General features: G+C 31.8%; 1 protein-coding gene across 10 annotated transcripts in view; it reads right to left on the bottom strand.

The window, feature by feature from the left end:
* The window catches only part of DMD (dystrophin), a 2,285,006-nt gene that overhangs the window by 479,546 nt on the left and 1,778,509 nt on the right, over positions 1-26,951 (bottom strand). For all 10 annotated transcript variants that reach the window (XM_031963631.1, XM_031963630.1, XM_031963635.1 and 7 more), the window contains one exon: positions 19,948-20,137. In XM_031963631.1, coding sequence (XP_031819491.1) covers positions 19,948-20,137 — 190 coding nt within the window. The remainder of the gene's footprint in view (positions 1-19,947; positions 20,138-26,951) is intronic.

The raw sequence follows: 26,951 nt of genomic DNA, 5'->3' as shown, positions 1-26,951 counted from the left end.
CTGAGAATTTTTTACTTATCAAGTTTAATTAAAATAGTTATATCATTACAATAATATTCCATAAGATATAGCAATTTAATGTAATATAACATAATTTTATCCATGTACATCAATGATAAATATATTTTTGTATGACTCCCACTTCAAAATGAAAGGAGTAATGAGGATGAAATTAAAGCCAGGAAGAACAAAGTCAGCTTAAACTGTAGCTCTGGAATATGGTGAATTTTATGTAATTGTTCATAGCATTATTGTTTTGGCCATATGTTTTAAATACACAACAATTTTCAACACAGACATCAAGTACTCTTTTAATATTCTCCTGATACATAAAACTATTTTATATATTTGTAGCACCTAAAAAACTTTTGAGTACAGACCTAAGGCAAAGGCTTTGCGATAATCAATAAATTATGCTTATTCAATAATTTATAAATGTTTATTTAATAATTTGCAAATTAAAATGAGTTTTTCTTTATATACTTGAAATTTGTGACTCATTTTCTTTGCTCTTCCATAGTGTTTTTTCTTGAGTCTATAATTTTTTTAGAGTGACACTGAATATAAATTCTTTGTAATATGTATATAAATATATGTCTAGCCTCTTTGTAGTCAGATCACTGGTATTCCCAGCCTTTTGTTTAAAAATGAGATGGGTTCCCCTGTTCTGAAAGATGGGATATTTGCTTCAGAGAAGAGGTTAAAGTATCATGCTAGTATTTCATGCACCAATGTAAATTACTTTAGACAATTATAATGAGTCTCAAGTGGCTTCAATACTTTCCAGTTTTGTAGATAAAGATTCTTGTATTACATACATTTTGATAATAAAAAATATATGATATATAGTGATCCATGCTGGATAAAGTATTTCATAAATGAAAACTAAATTAAGTTCTATTACTTAATTTTTCAATATATTTTTCTACAAATAAAAATTCTAGAATCTCATTTTCTTTTCATCAACAACTGATATGGATTTAGATATATGGAATGATATGAAACAATGCAATGTTTCCAGACTTTTCTTATTTGATCAATTATTGGTTCAAAATTTTATCTTTTCTCTCTTCTAAAATGTAAATGTTTGAAGTCTGTAGTTTTCCTTTTACATGAAGACATATATATACCTATATATGTATATGTATGTGGACATATATGAATAGATAGATATAAATATGTTTTAAAATCTTGCTATATAATTTTCTAGTATATAAATGGATTCTAATCAACAGCTTGCATATGTTTTCTGATCAGATATGCAGACTGAGTAGTTTCAGTCATTAAAAAAAAAGATGATTCAGAATTAATCAGTCATACGGCCACTTTTATTATTTATATTCACTATATCAGCAAATTTCATTATTTTCTTCTTACTCTCTATTCCTTTCAGACAATAACATCCATAACCTTAAAGGCACAAGACATACACCATCCAGTCTTCTCTAAGGCATTTATCAGGTAATCCAGATAACCTACCAAGCATTATTTTTGATATGCTGAACCACATCTTCAATTCTTCTTGTATCTTCACATGCTCTTATCAGCATATGATGTCTACTTCTTCTTCAAACTACTCCTCTCAGTCCAAAAAATAGAAAAACCAAAACCAAAACCAAAAACCCTCCCCTTTCCCTCCTCCATATAAGAAAAGCTAAGCTAAAAAGGCAGGAGCTAAAAAGCTGCTATTGCTTTTTATGTAAGTAGTTGGATAAAAATACCCCAGAGTTAATGACAAAAGCAAGTATACCAAGATGCCAATCTCCCAGGATTCTGAACAGTCAGACTGGTTATGAAATTTTAAAAATATATTGTCTCTTGGGGCATCTAGATGGCACAATGGATAGAACGCCAGCTCTGAAGTCAGGAGGATCTGAGTTCAATTCTGATGTCAGACACTTAACATTTCCCAGCTGTGTGTTGCTTAACCTCAGTTACCTAGGGAAATATACATATATATAGTCTCTTTATTGGGAATTAATGAACATGAAAGTGCCATCTAGCAATAGCCTTTGTAAATGATTTTTTGGGCTTCTTTTGTATAAATTCATAAAATAATTATTCTTACACCCCAAATTTAATTAAAATGGAAATGAAATATCTTTTAAATTTGGCTTGACAATTTCTCTTAGAAGTACAAGTATTACTGAGCCAAAGAATCCAAAGGAGTTCATCGTATTGGCTTGTTACATTTCCCTGAAGATTTCTATTTTCATATTTAAAAAAAAAAGGAATTCCTTATTTCTAAAGCAGTTAAGTCAAATATTGAATAAACTAGAGTGCATAATAATACTGTTGTCAAAAATCAAATTCTAGGGGCAGCAAGTTGGCGTAGTAGATAGAGCACCAGCCCTGAAGTCAGAAGGAACTGAGTTCAGATCTGGCCTCAGACATTTAACACTGCCTAGCTGTGTGACCCTGGGCAAGTCACTTAATCCCAGTTACCTCAGCCAAAAAAAAAAAAAGAATCAATTATTTCCTTAGTTCCTGATCTCTTTAGCCAATATATTTTAAAACTGACAGTATGAGTGGGCTTTAAGGATTAAACATTTAAAGATCTTGTTTAATCCAGCAATTCATAAAGTCACTGTCAAAGTAATATTTTTAAAAAAATCTTCTGCTGAAATATCCTTGCTTTGAATTTTACAGTCATATAAAAGTTTAATTAAATTGATCTGTGGGTTTAATTTATATAATGATTATGATGACAAAATGATAACATTATAAATCCATGCCAATTTTATGATTTCTTAGCATTACATGAAAAACTGGAGAACAATGTCACATAGCTCTAAAGACAAGGTAAAAGGGTAATTAACCTAGCCGAGGTTTCCTAGCACCCCAAGTGTTAGACCAGAAAGTAAAATTCATTATTTTTATCACTCTCACATAACCATGTATCAATCAGGTGATATTTTAAAATGAGACAATAAAAGACATATATTATATAATCCCTTAGAGTAAAGAATTGGTGTGCTATGCAAAATGTTCCTAAACTACTATGTGTACATGTGAAAGTCACCTCTAATGTGGGGATGTTGTCAGCCACAACAAATGATGCCTACTAATACAACCTCATAGGAACAAAGAGTGCATTTATAATGCAAATTTAATGTAATTACCTTACCAATCAGAACATGTAATTATATTAGAATGTGTGTGGCAGTGAATTATTAAAATATAGTTTATGTATTACCTTTCTTCATATACCAACCATGAGTGAAATCATTAAAGTCATTAATGCTCATCACAAAAAAAAAATCATTGCATAATGTTATTCTTTTAGGAAAGTTGGAGGAATTTTATTTAGGCTTCAGTCACTTTCACAGATCTATTTTGTTTTTATCTGTGAAATTCTGGCTATGTTGTTGAGAATAAAAAGTTCATACACATTTTTAGTATGGTTAGTATAGAGCCATATGAAGAATGTTTAAAAAAAAAACAAAAACCTAATTGTTCCTTAGATCCTTAGAAACAATTATAGGGTACTTAAAATTTATGTACAAAACAGGCATTCCCATCAAAATCACCTCAGTTTGCAAAATGACTTCACATAGCATCTGTCTTTTTCTCTGTCTCTGTCTCCGTGTTTGTCTGTCTGTCTCTGTGTGTCTCTCTCTCTTTCACACACACACACACACACACACACACACACCACTGACTAGCTAACCTATGAGGTTATGAGGTAACTTAGTAAAAATTTTTATTGATTGCTATACTATTGTTATGTCTTTCTGGGATTGACAGATGAAGCAACTGGTAAAACACAGCAATACTGTAGAGTTATCATTTCTACCTCTTCCAATTAATTCAGTCCAATAAAGTCCTAGATCTGATGAATCAATTAGTCAATTAATCAATCAATCAATACACTTTTTTAAAATGCTGTTTTCCAGAATCTGGGCATACAAATACAAAGTAAAACAATCCCTTTCTTTGAGGAGCTTACATTCTCTTGATTTAAATATCTGCCACTTCAGAAATTGTGGAACAACATCTACAACACCAAACTGTGAGAAAGTTACTTAACATATAATTTACTATTTTTAAGTTAGATTCTTTCCCTATATTTCACCTTGCAACTTATGGCCCTCAGTCTATAGCCAATTAGTAACTACTTGATGAAATCTTCCACCTTAATTCCTAAACATATTCCTCAAATAGATATTTTATTTGAAGCAATGTTTTGCTTATTTTCTGCATGTATAGTTTAAACTAGATGATGTAGTTCAAACTAGAGGAAATATGCAATTTCAGCCACAAAGCCCTATTTGCTCAAACCTGAGTTACTTTTCCCCCAAATGAAAAATGTTAGTTTAAAACAATATAATATTTCTTTTAACAATTTTTCTTCCTCTCCCCATACTGTATGACAAGAAATATCTTCTACCTTAAGATTATTCTTCTTTCTATGAAACATGTATCAAGAGGGCTTCTCAATCAGATTCACTATGTTGGATAACTACTCCCCCATCAACCATAAACTCTTTTTCCCTTCATTTCTGGAATCTCACTCTTTTTTTCTCATTTTCTTTCTATTTTCTTAGGTTTTGTTTTTCTAGTGGTATTCCCCTCTTGTAAATTGAAGAATATTATAAGAGGTAAGAAAAAACATATTTAAAAACTTACAAAGAGATTAATTAAATTTGGCTTTTCTATCAGAAGATTAATTTGTTTTCTATAATGGGTAATCTAGGAGTAATTATTGTTCTATATAGTATTGGATTTCAATTCCTTTGCTACCACCATAAATAATTTTAGAACTGTCATACAACAGGCATCTGAGTATCTTTGAGTTTTATGGTTGTTATGAATCTTGATGTTTCTAGGACTTTGTGTTTCTAGGACTTGGGGGGGAAATGTTTACTCTTTCTTTCTTTTAATGGCACAGCTATGCATTTCTATCTTTTGTTCCTCTGGCTTTGAAAGTATCAACTAACTAGATTAAAAAAAAATCACAACATACTTTGCTTTTTCATAATGGCTTAGGCATGCAAAATAAAATGGTAATTTGATACAACCATCCAAATTAGTGACTCCAAAAATATTTTTTACTGTTGTCTCTAAGAGTTTAGATCTTTTTTGACTTGAGATAACCAAAGGCAGTCAATGTTATTTTGTTTGTGAAGAGAAGAAAAGGTTAGAAAACAATAAATAAATAAAATAAAAGATCCCACATCTTTTATCCAAGACAAAAATTTAAAACCTATCTTCTTTTCTTTTCCCCCTAATTTGTTGCTCTTCTTAACATGCTTCTCATATACTGTTAAAGAAGCTAGTTCTAGAAGTGAGTGCAAGGGATAATGTTGTAAAAAATTACCCATACATAATGTTGTAAAAAATTACTCATGCATATGTATTGTCAATAAAAAGTTATAATTAAAAAGAAGCAAATTCTGCTTTATTTTGGATAATCTATAAAGGAGATAATCCTTTTACCAACAATAATTAAATGCAGTTGTTTTAACTAGGAGTTTTGTTATCTATCTGTTTTGCAAGGTATCTCAGAAAGTCCTACTGCTATTTTAAGGTTTAATAGCATAAAATAGTGCTTAGACTTTTGATACATGTCTAGAAATATTATAATTCTATTTCAGAGGAATATGCGCTAACATGCACTAGAAGAAGTTTAAAATGAGTATATGACACTTTGGGTAAGGGATATTGCATAGGTTATCAAACTAAGTTAATTTAGTTGTTGGTTTTAATGAACTGTTTTTCTTTTTTTTTATTCTTTATTTTAAGAGATGCATCACTAGATAAATGGTATTTGGAAATGAAGGTAATGTAAAAACAAAAGAATTTTAAAGGAAAAAAAAACATAACAAACTGGAATGTAAATAGAACATAGACCCACTTTGGTAAAATGAATTTTAATTCAATTCAAATTAATTTAAATTTTAATTCAATTTTCTTTAAATAAAAAAATTCCAAATTTTAAAAACTAGGCTTTATTAATGAATAATAATTATGAAAAACTCACCTTTGAAAATGATTTTAATGGATTTATTCATCCTTCTGACAAAAATGGTAATATTAAACAGTTAAAATTTGATATGATAGCCTCATGTAGATCAATATCTTGAAAGGAGACATGACTTTAACATTTTTTTCATCTGTTTCTCTCCATCAAATCCTATAAATGTATTTGTTTGAAATTATGTTTATTAACTACTGCATTTGTTTCCTATTTTCTCCCTCTCTCTCCTTTTTTATTTATTATTATTATTATTATTATTGCTGGGCAATTGTGGTTAAATGACTTGTCCGGGGTCACATAGCTAGGAAGTGTTAAGTGTCTGAGGGTACATTTGAACTCAGGTCCTCCTGACTTCAGAGCTGGTGCTCTATCTACAATGCCACCTACCTGCCCTATTTCCAATCTTCTCAAAAAACCTGCTTTCTGCCTCACTTTACCTTAGAATTATTACATTGTCTCTCTGCTTCTTTTACTGCCTAACTTTAAAAAAAGACTTTGTACTCAATTATTTCACTTCTTCACTTTTTCATTTTCAGTCATTAAAGTCTGATTTTTAATTCCAACCTTCTACTGAAGACCCTCTTCCAAAAAATGTTAATAAACATAATTTCAATTTAGTTTTAAAAAACCTACATTTATTAAATGCCTTATTTATTTATTTATTTCTGGTTTAACAATTACCTGGTTGATTTAGATAAAAGCAAAGATGGAGAGCTTACCTATTATTAGCTACTCCAGAGTTGTGAGGATGAGCTAATATATTCAATGAAAGAGTTTAAGATAAAAAATAAACAAATATGCCAATGAAATAGAATACTGGGTAGTATCTAACAAGATAAAATTTAATAAGGATAAATACACTTAAATATACTTATACTTAGTTTTTTTCCCCCTATTTAATAGATAACAATCAAATTTATAAGTACAAGATTGTGTAGATGTGAATAGAAATCAGTACATCTATAAAGCTTTGGAGGAGTTAGTTGACTGCAAGTTCAGTACAAATCAACATTTTGATATGGAAACCAAAAAAAAAGCTAATTAGATTTTGGGTTGCATTGAGAGGAAAACTATCCAGGATGAAGAAGGCAATGGTCTTGTGGTATTCTGTGATAGATCACAGTTTGAGTATTGTGTTTATTTCTGGGTGTCACTTTTTAGGAAAGAGCTGAAAAAAGATTAAGATTTAAACAGAGGTGTGAACATTAATTATTACACTGTTTAAGAATTTGAAGGAAGGCCTGTTTAACTTGTTCCACTTGACTCCAGAAAACTGTAGAAGAAATAGGAGGGATATGATCTAGAGAAAAATTTCCAAATAACTAGAACTACTCAAAAGTAAAATAAGCTGAATCAAGATGTTGTTCCTGAATTTCAAGAAGGATATTTGATCAGTGTTTGAATAACCATTTGGGAGGAATTTTACACAGAGGAATTTTTATCAACTGTAGATTGGACTAGATGATCACTGAGGATCTTTTCAATTGCAAAATTCCTTGATTCCATATGGATAAAATGTGCTATACTAGACATTGAGAATAAAACAATAAAAGTGATATAGTTCCTACATAAAAGGAATTTAAAATATAATTAGTATAGACATATGTATATGTACAACTATAAGAGAAAATAATGAAGAGCATTAAGGAGCTCTAAAAGAATGACACAAGACATATGAAAGGGTAAGGTTGCTCCTAGTTAGAGATATCATAGAAGGTATTGTACTTGGATTGTGTCTCATCGGAGAATTTCCCAGAAACTGAGTAAAAGTAGAAGGAATGGAAGATGGTGTGTACAGAAAAGTGTAGAATGGGGAGAAAAAGAAGAGCACAAGTAGGTTAATTTGTATAAAATGTGTAGGGCGGAAAGGCAAGTGGCTTAAAATAATACTAGAGTACTAGATTTTAACCATTTTTGGTTAATTTTGAAAATTTTGAAAAGCATAGAGATATCTGCATTTTATTCAGTAGATAATGGGGAGCCACTGAAAGTTTTTGAGAAAGTAAGTGATGGATCTGAACTATTAGAATAATCACTATAAAAGACAGAGGAGAGAGAAGCAAGATCACTTGGGATATTATTTTATCAGACCAGAGGAAAGATAACGAGAAACTGAACTTAGTTGTAAACTCTAACTGCTCTAACAATTATTCCCAAAGAGCATATTTTTTTAGCCACAACTTTTTTTTTGTTTACCAATAAAAATTTCCACATTTTATGCCCCAAGTCAAGCCTGATTATTTGTTGCTCTTTGAATATAACCAGAACTTCCTTTCTTACTTCTCTATTATGTTATATCTATAATTCCTTCATCCACCATTTCTCCATGTTTCACTGTCCTCTTCTTTATTCATGACACAGAGAAAACAAATTTCTTCCAGCACTGGAACTGAGCATGGAAAGGCACTATGGATTCTAAAAGACAGAGTTAAAGAAGTTATGGATTCTAAGAGACAGAGTTAAAGAAGCAAAATTTAGGCGTGGGAAATAGCTTAAGAAAAGGCATACAGATAGGAGGAGGAACATTAGATATGAAAAATAACTAGTAGGACAAATTGCCTGGAATAAGAGTTTGTGAAAAAGAGTAAAGAACACCAAAAATTGGAAAGAGGGCTGGAGTCACATTTTGAGCTTTCAATGCTAAACACATGAGATTGGCATTTACAAATTTAAAAGTTGGAATGATTCTTGTTGACTACAAGTTAATATGCCAAAAAAAAAAAAAAAAAAGTCTGTGAATGTGTCAACAAGGGAAAAATTGTGTAGGTTAAATACAAATTTCTCCGCTTGTCCTTTAAAACCCTTGATTCTACCAACAAGGCCCATGGGGAAAGTCTACTTGTCAAATAGCCTTCTGTAGAAGTTGTAGCCAATAATACATATTTAAAAGGTCTATTAATTCCTTCTGATTTGTTTCCAGATAGGTCCCATATATGTAAGGAATAATACATTATACGGCCTTCATGTTTTCTGTTACCCTAGATAGCTAAGAAAATACAATTATATATCAACTCAAATTTTGTATCTATATAATAAGTATTATATGGTTATATTCTATCCTAGAGCACAAAATGGTTGTTCCTTATGACTGTATGGTGTTGTCTGGCTTCAAAAACTCTACTGCAGCACCATAGCTTTCTATGACACAGAAACAGACAGTGGTTATCCTCCAAAGTTCTCTACTAGGTCTTCTTTCCTCCCTCTATATTTTCTTGGTAAACGTACCAACTTTCATGGGGTTAATTATCATCTCTATGCTCATGGTTCCCAGATCTATATGACCAATCTCAGTCTTCCCTGAGAATTATTATTTTGAATCACCACTTGTCTATTGGAAAGTTTAATCTAGATGTTCTGGAGATATATCTAAAACTGAATTCATGATCTTCCTTACCCAAACCCTTTCTTTTTCTATATTAATCTATTTCTTTAAAAAAAAAACCCTCCTTTCCCTTTCCCAGGTTTATTATCTCAGTATAATCTTGGAATCCTCACCTTCCCACCATGAAGCCAATCAATTGCTAAATATTGCCATTTTTACCTCATGATATTTCATTTTTTATTTTTCTTCATTCAGATATTCATATAGGTACCATCTTAGTTTAAGTTTTTTATCAACTCTCACATAGATAATTACAAAAGTTTTTTAATTGGTTTCCTTTCCTCCACTATCACCTTAGTCCATCCTAAACACTTCTGCCAAAAACATTTTCTTTAAGTGCAGATCTGGACATGTAATTCTTCCACTACGTCACCTACATTAGCTTCTTGTTGACTCTAATAATCTGTTAATAGCTGTTAAGATTATATACAACCTCAACCCAAGGTACTTTTCCATTCTCCTGGACATTGTTTTTCCCTTTCTCCCTTTGTAATATAGCCATACTGGTTTTCTCTCTGCTGTTCCTACCTAGCACTGAATCTCCAAATTCTAGTTTCACTGACCATTTTCCATCCAGAAATGTATTCCCTCCTTACCTCTGCCTTACAGAATTCTTCTCTTTCTTTAAGATATAGATCAGGTCCCATCTTCTGCATCTAGCCTTTCCTGAGCTACCCAACTGTTACTGCCCTCCCTGTTAAAGCACCTTGTATCTATTATATACCTATATATGTCTATATTTATTCGTGTAATAGCATCTATATAGATGCTATTACACGAATAAATACAGACACACATATATAATGAAATCATATATGTTCTTATCTCCTCCACTGAGCAATCAGTTATTTGATCAACAAGCATTTAATAATCACTTATTATATGCCTAGGTTAGTAGCTACAAAGAAAGGCAAATACATGTCTCTGCCCCAAAGGAGCTCACTTTCTAATTAGAATTCTGATTAAGATATGAGCTCCTTGTGAGTAGAAAACATTATATTCTTGTTTTTGTATCCTCAGTACCTAGTATAAATCCTGGAACATAGTCAGCTTTTAAATATTTGTTTAAAAGATGTACATCTCCTAAAAACTCTTTTAAAATAGCATATATTCAGTGGGAAGAATGCCTGAACAATCATAAATATCTGGCTTTCATTCTATTAATGGTCAAAGCCTTGAGTTGATTTAAATGCTGAATTAGGAGCATAAAATCAGGACAACTGATTCATATAGCTAGAAATGTAAAGCAGGCAAGTTGCTTTATTTTGCAGATAGAATGACTTTCTCTACTCCTCCACAAAGTAATATATTGTAAAAATAGTTGGAGGATATGTAGAATTTGGAAGGGAAAAAGAAATCTTTCTGGAAGCAAAACTGTTTCCCTTATAATGATTCAAACCATTATAAGTCATGTCATAAAATACTATTGAATAGTGGTAATATTAATGTTAAATTCCATAGTACTTAATAATAATTGGGTATGACAGAAAGCAAATAAAAATAACTTGCTCCTTTTTTGCTATCAGGAGACAGACAGATATCCTTTTTTCCTAGACTGATAGGACCTTCATTGGGGAATGATTTATGTATTCTGAATTCATGGAAATCTCTTTCATAACCAGATGTAATAAGCTTCCTTTATCTCTACAGGGATTGTCTGATTTATGCATAGACCTTTGTTCAATAACCTTTCTTTAAAGATTTATGCTGTTAAACATGAACAAAATCATGAACTTTTTGACATTTTATTTTAATGTAATTTAGAAAACCATGTCAGCTGCTAATGGACCTCATGCAGAATAAACATCATATGTTGATCATCTAAATTATTTTGAATGCTATTAATCTTTGACTAATATCTGAAATTGCTTATTTCTATAAGCACAAGTCACAAAAGAAGGCCTAATAGAAAGTGAACATTTATGCTTCATAAATATGATATTTAAAATTAAAAAATAAGTTTTCATCCATCAGATCTAAAATTTGATTCTTCCATTTACCATTTTCATGATTACCAGTGGAAGAGGGGACCTTTACATATGCATAATATATATCCTTATCTCTATTTCACATATTCATTCTTTATCTTTAAGATTTGGCACCTTTGTATCTGATTGTCTAACAACTTCTTTGTTCTTCTTATCTATATTGTCATGTAGCCCTAATTTTTGTCATATTGTCAAGTGAAGAAAGCTTTTGTTAAATGCCTTATTTAAACATGCATCTACAGTATTCCTTGATCTACAAACTTGAGATGCCAATAGTTCATAGCAGAAGATATATTCAATAGATCTTCAAAAATAGGCATCTAGGTGTCAATAAAGAGTTTGGTGTCAAACATATTGATTATAAGCTTGAAATCCTGACAAAATGAGATTATTAATAGAGAGGGGAATACTGAGAAGAGAGAGTCCAACAAAAATGTCTTTCTGAATGCCTGTTTACATTAATGGGACAAATAGCAGAAGAGACTCTGTGATAAATTCAATTTAACAAACCTTTCCTAAGTATATATTATGTGTGAAGTAATTCCTGAGTCTTTAAGGTTTTGAAAGAGAAATGCCACAGAAAGAGCCAAAGTGTTCGAGAAAAGGATATGGGTTTGGAGATTATATTACACTGTTACTTGGGAAAGAACAGCATCAGCAGAGTCACAGGAATAGAAGTCAGGCTTCAATGGTTTTAGGAGTAGATTTTTGACAAATTTAGGAGGAGAATGATTATTTTTAAAATACTTAACTGTAAAAGGGAGAACAGAGAAGAGATACTAATGCAGAGCACTGCACACTCAAGGAAAGGTAGAAAAGATCTGAGCATGTGTATAGAGCAAAGGGAGAAAATTCGATAGTGAGGAAGACATGAAAGGGGCAAGAAGAAAAATGCATGATTGACAGAGTGAGTTCTAGAATCTGAGAGATAAAAATAGAAGTTCAGGTGTGTAGGGGTTAGCCTTGGTGATGAAATGACCCACTTTATCGTCTAAGATGGGATGGACTGAGGAGAGGATTGGGAAGAAATAGTAAAATTCTAAGGTAAGGATGAACAGACCTTATTCATTCTTCCTGCTTTATTTTTACATTATTTTCCCTCTTTTGTCCTCATCAGAAAAGGAGAAAAGCTGGTTATCATCATCTGCACTTTTCCCTTTTTATGCCAAATAAAACCATCATTGGCCCCATATCCCACTTCCTTAATCATTTTTACTGCTTCCTGGACTCTCTCCAGGTAATCCAAAACTTTAAAATTGTAGAGTACTCAAACTGATACATAATCTATTAAAATTCTGAATATAGTAAGAAGATAACTTTGCAGTTCCTGAATTTCTGCATCCTGAATTCCTATATATGCATTCCAGTATCCTGATTGCCTTTTAAAAGCAGCACTACATTAGCATAAAGAGAAAAATAAAAGTTCCTATCTTGTCTAAAAATACAGAATAAGTTGTTCTGCTTGGAAAACTTTTTAAAGGCTTAGGCTAAATTTCACAAATATTTCTATCTTATTCTATGAAGACTTTATTACCTGTATTCAATGTTTATTTTTAAAAAATACTTACTTTGTGGGTAGGTTCTTTTAGTGAATTTGTATATAAGTCCAGAAGTTCTGTTCAGGAATCAGATCACCTGGATTCAAATCCTGGTCTTGTTACTTATTACCCATAAGACCTTGAGCAATTCCCTTAGCCTTTCTTCCTCAGTTAAAAAGAAGAAAAGAAATTGAATTGACTTCAAAGGTTCATTTTAATTCTAAATCTATACTCCTATGATCATAACGCAAGATGTATTCACTTGATATTTAATCTTATCCTATAGAAAAAGTGTTAATTCTTTGGATCTCAATATCTTCATTTGTAAAATGAAGGAGTTTCACTAAATGATATCAAAGAATCCGTCCAATTATCAGTCTACAAATGAATGCAATACTAGTCTGTTTCCATTTAAAGTTGATAGTCATTTGAATAACATTAATAGAAATGAATCTGTTGAGATGGCTAAAAGAAAAATTATTAACAACATATATATTCAACATTTGTAGAATGGCTGAATAACTCAAGTCATATTAATGTAATAAAATGTTATGGTATTGTTTAAAATGGCAAATGTAAGAGGTAGTGCAGAGTAAAATCAGTAGAACCACAACTATATGAACATTAACTATAATAACAAAGGAAGAGAAGAAAAAGGAGCAGGAGGAGGAAAAGGCAGGAAGGGGATATGAGATGTTAGAAGAAAAAAGAGAGAGAAGAAGGAAGAAGACTACAAACAGAAAAGTTCACAGAACAAAAACATTTGGACTCATTTTGAGTCTTTGAGCTCTAATTGGGGTAGATTTCTTTTTTCCTTTTCTTTTGCATGTTCACTTGATTGTTTTTGTTTATGGTTATTTATTTCTTGGTATGCTATTTTAATGAAAAGTTCCAGAAAATTATTGGATTTAAAATATTTATGTAGACAGAGGCAATTCAATCATCAGTGACAGCAACTAAAAGGAAAATAATGGTACTGACACCTTCATTCAACAAAAGATTTTAGGCACTCAACATAGTGATAAGATCACACGGTGAGCATAATTTAAATGACAGCAAGACTTTTCTTATAAAATATTTTTTAAGATATATGATAATTCAAACTATTCATAATACAGCATGTATTACTTAATTTTCAAAGACAATTCTCTCATGAGAAACAATTCATTGAAGATGCATATAATGAATATCGAAAATTGATATGCCTCATTCTCTTAATTTTACATTAATATTTATGAATGATTTCATTGTTCCACTGATATGCTAGTTAATATTTACCATATCTGTCTCTCTGAATGAATTTATCAATCAATACCATGTTGATTGAACTGATACACAATTGATAGAATACTGGGCTTGGAACTTATGAAGACTAGATTCAAATACTGCCTCGGATACTTCCCAGTTGAATCACCTTGTATCTTACTTAAAATTTCTGAACCTTAGGCATCTAAGGGAGATGGATTGAGCTGTGCATTAAAGAAGGAAATAACCATATTGACCAAAAAAAAATCTCAAAACCCAAAACTTATTCTTGAATTACACTATTAATCAAAATGTTTAGTTAAAATGATTCTTATCCTTTCAACCTTTGGCACTTCCTTTCTTTGAGTAGAAAACAACAATTAAAGAGTTTTGAAGTTTTAATTAACTTAGCTTTCTCTAATAGTTCTAAAAATAAAACAAAAAATATCCCAGGTACTATTTACTTCTATTTAGAACTAACTTTTTCAGACACGAAGGGAGGGATAGTTTAGACTCAGGAAGGAACTAGTTCAGTCACTGAATTTCATAATTTCTATTTCATACATTTATAAATAGGTAAGCCAGACAGCAAAGGGGAGTATCTGTAATGTTATTAAGTTAAAGTAATCCAGCCAGGCTATTTAAAATAAATAAAAGATTTTAGCCACCATCAGTTTTAGGGTTTGAGAAATCTTAATCTATGGCATAAGATAGTTTTTGTAGATTAAAAACATTAGGAATGGCATTTATATATGCTATGTTAGATTAAATGGATTGAAGTAAGTACAAATGAAAATAAGCATGATAACTAAAATTGAGAATCCCTTTTACCTTATATGCCAAATAACCCAGAAATAGGTCTGTAACTTGATTACCAAAGTAGGTATAAGAAGGATAATTCTGTGCTACGAACAGTCTGTGGAAGGTTACAATCAATTAATAGAGAGAATGTCAAGGAAAAGATACTGTCCACCAATTGTACAAAATTTTTCTGACCTAGATACGGAAACTCAAAATGTCATGTTTTCAAGGAAGGATTCTATATGTATTATTACAAGCCAGGAGAACTAAACCCAGAATCATTTTTTTCTGTCTAGAACTCCCATAGAGACTCCTAGAGGATATATTTAACACAGAAATCAAAAACATACTGATAGCCAATTTGCCCCCACTCTCAGCCTAGGTAAAGGCAAACAAATGAGTAATAATAATGATGTTCAAATCTTACCAACTACTAACTTAGATATAAAAGTAGAGAGATCAGACAATGACAAGGGTACCCATTAGACTAACAATTAGGCTAAGTTATGATGTTACAAGTGAACCTGAAAAGAAGGCTACACAATGTTCTGAGAGATAATCTTAGAGACTGCATTATTATTGCATTAAATTTTGTATGTAATTGCATATGGTTATTACTGCTTATGATAAATACTTTGTATTTGAATATGCTTGTTTCTCATTTTGTTGTTAGATTCATCTATATTTTGTGTTATGTTCGGGTTATGGCAATGTCTGCTAATTGTTTAAAGTTTTTTTTGCATGTAATTCACATTAGGTAGAAAGGGGTCAAGCCAATGGAAAGACAGAGATAGAGATAGAGTCACAAAGACAGAGAGACAAAGCAAAGACACACACACACACACACACACACACACACACACACAGATCTATGATTTCACTGTTGTAGAGAACCCCATCTAGCAATGTAGTTAAGTATTTAATTCACATATTATAGACTTAGAAACTTTTAGAAACTAATAATTTTAGAGTTATAAGTGACTCATAAGGCAATGAAAGGTACAAATAAGTTGTATCATATTTCCAAAGATAATGCACATGTATGAAACACCACAAAGGATATTATCCTAGAAATGTCTAATTAGGAAAGGCCATGGTGCAGTCATAAATGGAGTCTATGATAAAGGTGGATAGTTTGAATGCTGCACTGGTATATGCAAAATGATAAGACTTAGGAGAAGACTTGCTTCTTATTGGTAATATCACCAGTAAAGGATTCATGGGATATCATGGACAAGGACTATACAGAAGAGCTTGCAGATGTGTGGCAATAAGTCCATATAGATGAGTGAAACACACATATTGATAAGATCGCTAAAAGAACTGAAATATATTTATTTTAATGAATAAGAACATAGGTTGTGACTATATCTAAATATTATTCTATATAGAATAAATTTAATTACTTAAGAAAAAATATAATTACCCATAGGCCTTAGTCTATACTTTATATATCATATCCTTTATATCTAAAGGTGTCAAGATTATCTAAGGGCTTAGCTATAGATCTAGTCTATTTTAACTTGGTTACAATGAGATGGATATTGAGGGAGAAGGATGAAAGAATTAAAATAACTCAGTTATATTCTGGAAATTAACCAACCAAAACAGTTTATAGTACACGTGAATGATTCTGTATGTGTTTGCACAAGTATGTAAATCTCACCTATCTAGTGTAACTTTTTTCCACAAATCTTGCATTTTATGATAGTGAGCCAAGAATTATATACATTTTATTGACTCAAAGCTTTAATCAAGACCATAAAAAGCACTTTACAAAATATTAATCTGGAAATTGACAGTTCAAACAGATGCAAAATCACTGAATTTGTAAGTCATACTTTAAAGCTATGGATATTTGCCAGGGTTCCTATATAGATCTACACCTCAGAGATAAATAGCACACATTCAACAGTAAGTAAGAAAAAAAATATTCTAGTTAAACCAGCATCTGATATGGCAAACAGAACCATTAACAGAAGAACAATTCTTAAATTTGTTAATGGTTATTGTTACCTTGAATTTCTGTATTACCCTTTCCCAGTTCTGTAAAAAGAGATTATATTTATAAAGCCCAGCACCATTAAATGCAAAATAGACATTTAATAAAAACTGGTTCTCTTCTTTTTCTCCCCTTAATACATGATAAATTCCTGGCAAATGAAAACTACTTAGTAAACATTTAATAAATGCTTGTTAGTTGATTGAATTTGTCTTTGACATAACATACATATCATATTATGAAAATGGTATTTTGATTGCATTTTTAAAAACTAAAAAATTTTTCAATTTTCAGATTAATTATAGAGGTCTCAGTTAAGAAATACATGATAGAATCACATAAAAAATATTTCTGTAAGAACTTTCAAGATTTTAAATGGTAAAGTAAACATTATTTCACTTAATTCCTGAAGAAACTTCTAATGTAACATGTTGATTCTATTCAGAAGAGGACATTTAAAAATACAATCTGTTGCTAGCTCTCCTAAAGTATGAAATTTTTCTGGAAGATTAAATTGATAAACAATGATGAGTAATAGCAAAGAGCCTTGATTCAATAAAGGCAGCCTGGAAGAAAGTCAGAAGTTATAAAAAATAAAACAAACAAACAAACAACTATTATTGCTTTTGGATGGAAAGGTATGTACAAATCTATTAAGAGTAAGGCAAACCAAGAATTCTTGCCCATTCTAGTAAGTTCAGCTCATATTTGTGGTAGGGAGGAATGTGGCAGTAGCCTATTAAAGTGGACCACACAGCCAGGGCATAGGAATGGAGAGCAGAAAAGAGTGGAAGTCTGGTAATGAACTTTTTGGAGAAGGGTGTTACATCAGGAGAGTGATCTGGAAGCCCACACACAGCAACAAGGATCCAGATGGGATGAAAGATGATTTATCCATAGGTAATGTCAGCAGAGAAATTGTATGTGTTTTTTCTCATTCTGACCCTGTGGGTAAAGGGTATGTGAAAAAAAGAGAAGCAGCAAAATTTCACGAGAAATTCTACTTTTAATGAGCACCAGAAGAAGAAAGGAATGTAGGAATGTGAGATGAAGTCTAAAAATGTAGATTTAAATCTACAAGATGCTTTGTAAGACCAAAGAGAGGTAAAGTAAATTGCTTCAGTTCACACAAATAAGTGATAGACAGAATTTGAACTCAGGTCCTCTAACTATAAATCTAATAATCTTTACATTTCACCCCCATAGAGTAAGAGTAAAGAGGATGTGAGGGGACTGGAAGGCACAGTGAAGGAATGGAAAGACTCTTTTATGGCTGATATGGGAAAGGCTATGATAAAGAATCTATCCCTCTGTTTAGATGATGGAAGTGATTGTGTGATCAAGAAGTAAAGTAAGAAAATCAAATGAGATTTCTGTTGAAAAGCAAAACAGAATTATGTATCCAGTGTTTGCTCTGGGGATCTACTTTTTCATTCTCAGTGATATATGTCTCCCTAAGCTTCTTTGCACCAAGCTTCTTGAAGTTCTTGGCATGGGAATACTGAAACGGTTTGGGGCATGATGACTTAGAGGTTAATGACAGTTGTCCTTAACAAGACCTAGTGAGAGCTTTCCTATTACCATTATTACTATTAGCAGAGGAAGTCTGCTAGCACTTACATGATCTGTTAGAGGTCACGAGTATCTTACATAATGTACATAATATCCCTTTCAAATACTCTTATTTCCTATATGGCATTCTATAGTAAGATATATCATATACAAATTAGATGGTAGGCTTGTTGAAGGCAGGGCATTGTTAAAGGCATTATTTTTTTTCATAGTGAACATAGTGGGGTAAGTAATTGGGAAAACAGTTCTATAGATGTGCTTTTTGCATGCCCCATGTCTGAAATGCTCACCATCCTTACCTCTTCCTCCTACATACTTCTTTTCTGACAAGATTCAACACACATACCTCATTTTACATGAAGTAGTTCCTGATTCTTTATCATCAAAAAGAGAGAGAGAGAGCATGCTACATATTGATACAATATAAGATGAAATGTTTTATACTATAATCTGCTTTCAAAAATGTTTTAACCAAATCTGACATAGAATAATAATAAAAATAATTGCAAAGACAAAGAATGTAATTTTCCCTTAAGTCCCCTATCCAAAAAAATCCAGGTGATTATAAAACTCTAGATTTTTGTAACTTCAGGTATAAATGCTCTTAAATTGAGGATAAGAGACCATAAATATGATATGTTATAATGAACTTTCCATCATTTGTTGAATCACAAAAAACAATTATTTCAAAGACAACTACATAAAATGACTCATGCCAATGCCCTGTGATAATATAAAATACAAAAATCATGTTTTATGAACAAAAGAAATGAGTGCCTCATTAAAATAATGTTTCTTTGGTGGAATATGATTTAACCACAATTCTATTCTGAATGCAAATTCTGAACTTTTTAGATATCATTTTTGTTTCTGAAGAAAACAATTGTCAAAAAATTGTATAATCATTAACTACGAAAATTTAGTTATCTTGTCCCTCTTTGAACAAATCATGTTAGGAAGAAAGCCATAAACAGTCAGATTAATATTTAAAAATGTATTTGAAAGTAATGAAAGGAAATTTTTATTTAGCAACAATAAATAAAATAGACAATTTATACAGAGATTCTCTACAAAAAATTCAATAAACACCCCCAAATCATTGCCCTTTGTTTTGAATAATCCCAACACTAGTTCTTTATCAGTAAAGTTTCCCTTTAGAAAAAGTCATTATTTATTTTTACCTTATGTACAAACCTCTTTCTTTGCTTAAATTTAGCCTTCCCTGGAAGATCAGAGTATTGAAAGAAACCACTAGAAGTCCTTCAATGAATGACATTTACATTTTGGTGATAAAAGTTCCTGAAACAACTATTAAAGACATCAGAGCATACAACATCTGTTTCATTGAACCCCAAGAGTGTCCAATTGTACCACAAAGACTAAAAAGTAAACATTGCCTGAGATTTCTTGGTGATCTAATTCAGAAGCTCTTGACTTACCTGCCACTGTTTCATGAGCTCTCGAACTCCCTTGGGGTCCTCCAGTATTCTCTCTTTGTGGGTGGCAGCCTGTAGGACATTGGCTGTAGTCTCTGCCTCAGTGAGCCAGGCAAGGAACTTTTCCAAATCCAGGGGGAACTGTTGTAGCAATCTATGGGCTGCTTCCAGAGCAGCTTCTCTCTCATTAACCCTGTACAAGAGCAATTAGATGAATAGTATCAGAACGGTTTATGAATTAATTTCATTAAAGAATGAGAAAAAAGATGAGAAAGAGATGCAAAGCTAATTCCCTAAACATATATATATATATATATATATATATATATATATATATATATATATATATATAGATGTATATCTAGTCTACAAAGGGATACGAATGAGAGGTATAGGTGAATAACTTTGAATAAGAAAAATCAATAAATAAGCATTTATTTAATGCCTCTGATGTTCCAAATATTAGGGATTAAAAAAAAATTGAAACAATCTTGGCTTTCAAGAAGTTTGCATTCTAACCTGAAATGATGGATTTTCTTGAAAACAAAGAAAATGGCTTAATTAAATTTTTGGATAGTACATATATCAAAATGAACTTTAAAATTTTTAGAAATTTAAGGGCAGCTAAATGGTACAATGGATAGAATACCAGTCCAGAAGTCAGGAGAAACTGGGATCACATCTGGCCTCAGACATTTAACACTTACTAGTTGTGTGACATTGGGCAAGTCACTTAACCCCCCAAAAAACCCCAGAGATTTTAGGGCAATTCAATTTATTGGGACCAAATTGTGACTATGATCAATTTTGGGACTCAGTTTCTTCATCTACAAACTGAAGGAATTGGGATTACATGATAAATAACAATTTATATAATATTTTACAATATCCAAAACACTATATGTACTCTATATATGAATCTCATAGTTATCCTCTGAAGTAAGAACAAAAGATATTATTATCCCCATATTACAGATAAGGAAGCAGGAGCTCAGGGAGGTAGTAAAATTTAGATGATAAACAGCAGAACCAAGATTTGAATCCAATTCACTCTGACTCCAAGTCTGATGCTCTCTGTTTGCTACATTTATTTCTCATGATCTCTGAGGTCCTTTACAGCTTTAATTCTATGATCCCACATATTAGTCTTTTTTCCAGTAACTGCTCCTCAGTTACAATCTTCAAAAAGGTTATTGTTTTAAACTTTGTTTTCTTCCTCATCTTCCACAAATCAGCTGTCAAATTTAATTTGCTTTACTTCTACAGTATCTCTCCTTTTTGTTCCTTGCTTTCTAGAGGGTGAAGTGAATAAAGTACTGGACTTGTAGCTGGGAAGAATAGAATCCAATCTAGCCTCAGACACTTAATTAACTGTGTTACATTGGGCAAATCATTTAACCTCTCTCTGCCTCAGTTTCCTCCCCTGTAAAATAGGGATCTATCTAGCATTTACCTCCTGGGAGTGTTCTGAGGATAAAATGAGATAATGCTTGTAAAGTGCTTATTTTCATTATTATTCCTAAGCCAACACCAGACCATAATTCCTCATCATCACTCACTCTTACAAATCCAATAACTTTATTTTTAAAAAATCATTTCCCCCTTTACTTTCTTCCCCAATTCATCCTTCATATCATTGTCAGAATAATCTTTACAGAGACATTAGATCTTCTCACTTTATTACTGAAAACCTTTAATGTCTCCCTATCGATTTCTGACTAAATTAAAATTCCTTAGCTTAACATTGAAGGTCTGTCAATATTGGTGCCCTGCAATGTTTACAGGCTTCCCTCATCCTACTCACCTACATGTATATACTCTATGCTCTAGTCAAATTGTATTATTAACTATTCCAAGTTGAAGTCCTTGTTCTTCTATCTCAGTGCTTTGGCTTATGACATCCCCTGTATCTGGAATTAGTCATTCAATTAAGTATTTAAGCACCTACTGTGTGTCAGGCCACATGGTAGGTACTTAATAAATACTTGTTAATTGAGGAATTAAAAATAAAAAATAAAAGTCCTTATCATCAAGGAACTTATATTCCACGGACAATGGGAAGCAGGACATTTGTATATGTGTATGTATGTGTATATATATATATATATATATATATATATATATATACAGAGAGAGAGATGTGTGTGTATGTATGTATACACTTCCCAAATGCTTGCACCTATTGAAATCCTATTTATCCCTTAGGATTCAGTTTAAATATTAACATAACCAGGAAGCCTTCCTTGATTGCTGCTTTGATCTTACAGTCTGCATCAGTGTATTAATTATGTATCATTATATCTTATATTTATTTGAGCATTTTCTCATTAATTTTGAGCTTGTACCTGTCCTGGGATATAACATAATGTTCTGTATATGTGTCTCATAAATGTCTAAGATGAATTTAGCAAGTATTCAGATCAACTATGTGCAAGGAACTATGATTATTGATTCTTATTACTGCTTTTTGAAAGCTTATTCATCTTTATGTACCACAACATATCATGGAAAAAGTAAATCTTTCAATATAAAAATCAGCATTTCTTTCACAGTATTCTTCTTCATCTGGCTACACTGGAGTTTCCAATCCTGGATACTAGATGCCAAGAAACGATCAGGAAAAGAATGCCAAAGATAGAGACATGAAGACACGGATGAACTAAGAATAGTCCAGGGAGAAAATGAAACCAAGGAGCTGAGAGAGCAAAAGAAAGAAACAGTGGAAAGAGGAAGGAAAGTGTGTGTGTGTGTGTGTGTGTGTGTGTGTGTGTGTGTGTGTATTTAAAGACCACAGTAGAAAGGATTTGAGATATATAATACTGAAGCTTAAGAAGCATTTCCTTAGCTGCACATCTCATCACCACACATCCATGCAAGTGAGGGAATTTTAAATGGAAAATGGTTTTGATTCTTTATCCAAAAAAATAAAAAAAGATACTACATGAAACAAAAAATAAATATATTTTCTAAGGATATTCTTACATAGTTATATCTTCATATATATGTATATATTTATGCTTGATAAAGCATTTAAATAATAACAGCTTGAGAGAAAAGAATGCCTTGGGCAGAAACAGTCCTATTTGAAACATTCAGGTTCTTTTTTTTTTTTTTTTCTGGAATGTGGAAATTAGTACTCTATTTACATGGCTTATTTGCCTCCTACTAATACACATATACTTTCTGTGATTATAATGAGCTAAAATTAATTTTTAAAATTGAACTCCTGAATATGACACGCGTTGCTCATTAAGACAAGATTTTCAATAATTATGCAAAACTGCAATTTATTTCAGCAGCAACTTTATCATGGGTTGTGCATATTAGGCAATAAACAATTCCTGTAGAGCCTCAGGCAGCAGGGCACAAGCCGGAGCCATTTATTCATCACTGGTGAAGTTTTTGCTGAGCTGGCATTCTTTGGCACTGTAGTTATTGCTATTCTACAAGATAAAAACTTCTGTGTATTAACTGATGATAGATAGAACAGGAATATGAAGATGCAGCCATTAAAAAAAAATAGCATTGTACTAAACTATTTGTCAGTTTCCAAATAAACTTAACTGAAATCAATCTAATTGAAAACAGCATATCAGAGTTTTGATTGGTCAAAGAAGTTAAAATTCAGTTCTAGAACTAATTGTCATTGACGGGAAAACTTGGTGTACTGGGCTCTGTAATTTTCAGTCCATATAGACAGAACCATGAAAATACCCTTTCCCCAATGGTCTTTCAGTGACAGTGAATGTCTTTCTTGACATGAAACAGATTTCTAGGACTGTGTAGTCCAAAGACTTTATCCCTACCACTATATCTGAACTTGATCTAAATATTGTTACTCAATGTTTCATAATATATGACGAACAAAAATAAATGCATCTTGAAAAATTCTCCAATATATCCTAAAGTTGTTCAAAATGAAGTGAAAACTAGGAAAAAGATTCCATGAAAAGCAGGACTGAGCAACAGAGCAAGAAAAGGTTAGAGGATTAGGAAATTTATATTTTATCTCCAGCTTCATCACAAGGATGAGGTGACCTTGAGGCATTTTAGTTTTTCAATCTATAAATTCAGAATCTCATTTACTCTCTGTAACCAAAGGGATTAACTAGTAGATAACTTTCTAAAACTTATTTGTTAAATAGGAAGTACATAAATCATAGGAAAAGGCTCCTTTGAGACAATGAGATTTTCAGTCAAGTCCTACCAGTGAGTTAATTACCTTGTAAATTAGGCCTTTAGGGAAAAACTAACTTTCTCAGGTCAGTAGGGCACCATTTTCTTAAATGGTACCTTTGTGGTCTGAAAGACATTGAGAATATAAGGTTTAATATTTTCTAGGCAATTTAGATTGGTTTAATATTTTCTAGGCAATTTAGATTGCCACCCCTTCCTCTTAATCACAAGAGTAGTAGTAAGTCACTCCAGTCACTCTGAATGAGTGCCTTTTAAGGTTTTCATTGTCATTGATAAGAATTTCATTTTTTTTCTCTTTGTGAGAATTTTAGACCATTCTTCTTTTCTGCATATCAGAACTATAACTAAGGAAGAGCAAATTAAGAGGGCACTGAGTCATGTGCTCTTACAGCAAGTAACTAAGTTTAGTACTTACTTAGCAGGAATAATTCAAGAAAAAAAGCAAGTACCAGATGGAATGCTTCACCCCTATTCACTCTGGGTGAACTCTTTCTCTATTCTTTCTCCCCTGATGAAAGCCTGTTCAACAATGGCCTTGAACCACCGTCTTTAATTGGATCTTTTATCTTGAAGTCCAAGTTTTTTCACCAACTTCTCTTCCCCTATCTTGCCAACATATGAATTCATCTTTAAATTTTTATTTGGGACAACATTTTGAACAATTTACCTGGGGCACATTTGTGATTGCTACTTCAGATAGCAGATTTGTTAGTTACATCTCTGGTATCAATGCATGCATATATAATCCCTAAATTTAATTATGCCAAGCACAGATTATGAATAAGTAAAGGGCTTTTTCATTTCCATATTTGTACATGCAAAATAGTTCTTAATGTATTTCTTAATTTCCTATTTCCTTTAACCATATGGTTTGAAATGGTTTTCCTAACAAATATAAATGTTAAAATAAAGAAAAGAACCACAGAGAAAGTTGTTTTTTTTTTTAATCATTTGAGAAGAAAGGAAGAAAAGAGGGGGGAAAAGAACAAAAAAATTTATTAAGGACTTACTATGTGCCAAGCATTGTGCTAAATATTTTTCAAATATTATCTCATTTGATTCTTTCAACAATCCTGTGAGGTAGGTATTTTTATTACCTATTTACAGTTGAAGAAACTGGAGCTGAGAGAAATTTAACTGAATTCTTTGAGCTTGCACAATAATTAAGTGTCCTAGGTTAGAGTTCACCTCAGGTCTTCTGTCTCCAGGACCAGAACTCCATCCATTATAGAAAAAAACCAAAAATTCATAAGAAACGATGTATACTTTTATTCCTGATTATAAAATTGGCATAGATCTCTTGTAAAAAATTATACTAAGATGAAGAAAAATTAAAACATACTATAGTCAATGAAAAAATCATAAAAATGTGAATAATCCATACTGTCTTTATTTTTTTAATCAACTAAATAAAGTTTAGTAACCCTTGGGGCTCAGATACAGTTTCTGTATAAAGCAAGTATAAACATCTGGTATGAATTTATGAGTTCAGTACTTATTCTGGTGACCTCAAGTATTTTTGAACTTACATGTTAGCCTATATTTCACCATATTCTCTAAATTCTTATTTAAATGATAAAGTGTACTGCCATGAAATGCTAGGAAATTAACATTGAAAATATTAAGTCTTGCTCCTTCTGGGAGCAGAGAACTACACAATTACCTGGAAGGAAATGTAGGTAATTCTCATATTCATTCCTCCTTTCTTATGTGTCATGAGACTGGAGGAAAGACATCTTTTATTGTTCTTCCAAGGGAATGCCAACCCAATGCAGATTTTTTTTTTCCCTGCTAATAACAAATTTTCTTTAAAGGCTTTAGCCTGAATTGCTGCATAGGGGGTAAAATGTTGGAACTTTAAAATTCTGCCTACCTCCTCTACCTGCTCAAGGTCACATCAGGGCCTCTTGTGTATGAAACTGGTTACTAAATATTCTGTTATCTTTTCAAGGGATTCCAAGTATTTGCAATAGGAAAAAAAAGATTAAGGATTTAGATTCAGGGTTCAAATCACAATTGTTATTTTACTATTAATATATCCTTGAAAAAGTATCTGTGCCTCATTTCACTTGTCTATGACAAGAGGAAGTTGATCTCTGAAGTCCCTTCCAATTATAAATCTGTTATTATATAATCCTATATCTATCAGATCTAGTCATTTTGTTTGTTTTGTTTAGTTCTTTTAAAACAATGTTTTCTGCATTATAAAGAAGACTTTAAATTGGGGGTGGGGAGAAGGATGGGTCAAAACACATACATACCCAAACACACATTCACAAAACAGAAGTACCTAGTAGTGATTAGAATGCTGGTTTGGGAGCAAGGAAGACATGAATTCAAATCTGGCTTGATACTAGCTGTCATGTGACTTAATTTCTATTTGTTTCAATAATAGCACCCTCTTTGAAGAGTTGTGGGAAGGATCAAATGAGACAATGTTTATAGAAGTCTTGAGTAGAGTACCTGGCAAATAGTAGGTGAAACATAAATGCTTACTCTCTTTCCCTTTTCTTTCCTCTACATTAGAAAATAACTAGTCCAGAACACAAAGGTCCTAATAAAAATTTTTAAAGACAAAGATGATTCCAAAAGATAAGATCCTGATAAACTATGCCTTCAACTCTATCAGTAAAACACTATTTGTTGTTGTCCAGTCAGTTTTCAGTTGTTACCCCATTTGGGGTTCTCTTGGCAGATACAGAAAGGGTTTTCCATTTTCTTTCTCCAGCTCATTGTACAGAACATAAAACAGGCAAACAAGTTAAATGACTAGTCCAGTTTGAGGCCAGATTTAAACTCAGGAAGATGAA

Source organism: Sarcophilus harrisii, chromosome 3 (genome assembly GCF_902635505.1).
Source record: "Sarcophilus harrisii chromosome 3, mSarHar1.11, whole genome shotgun sequence".
NCBI classification, from domain to species: domain Eukaryota; kingdom Metazoa; phylum Chordata; class Mammalia; order Dasyuromorphia; family Dasyuridae; genus Sarcophilus; species Sarcophilus harrisii.
This window is presented reverse-complemented; position numbering and strand designations above follow the sequence as displayed.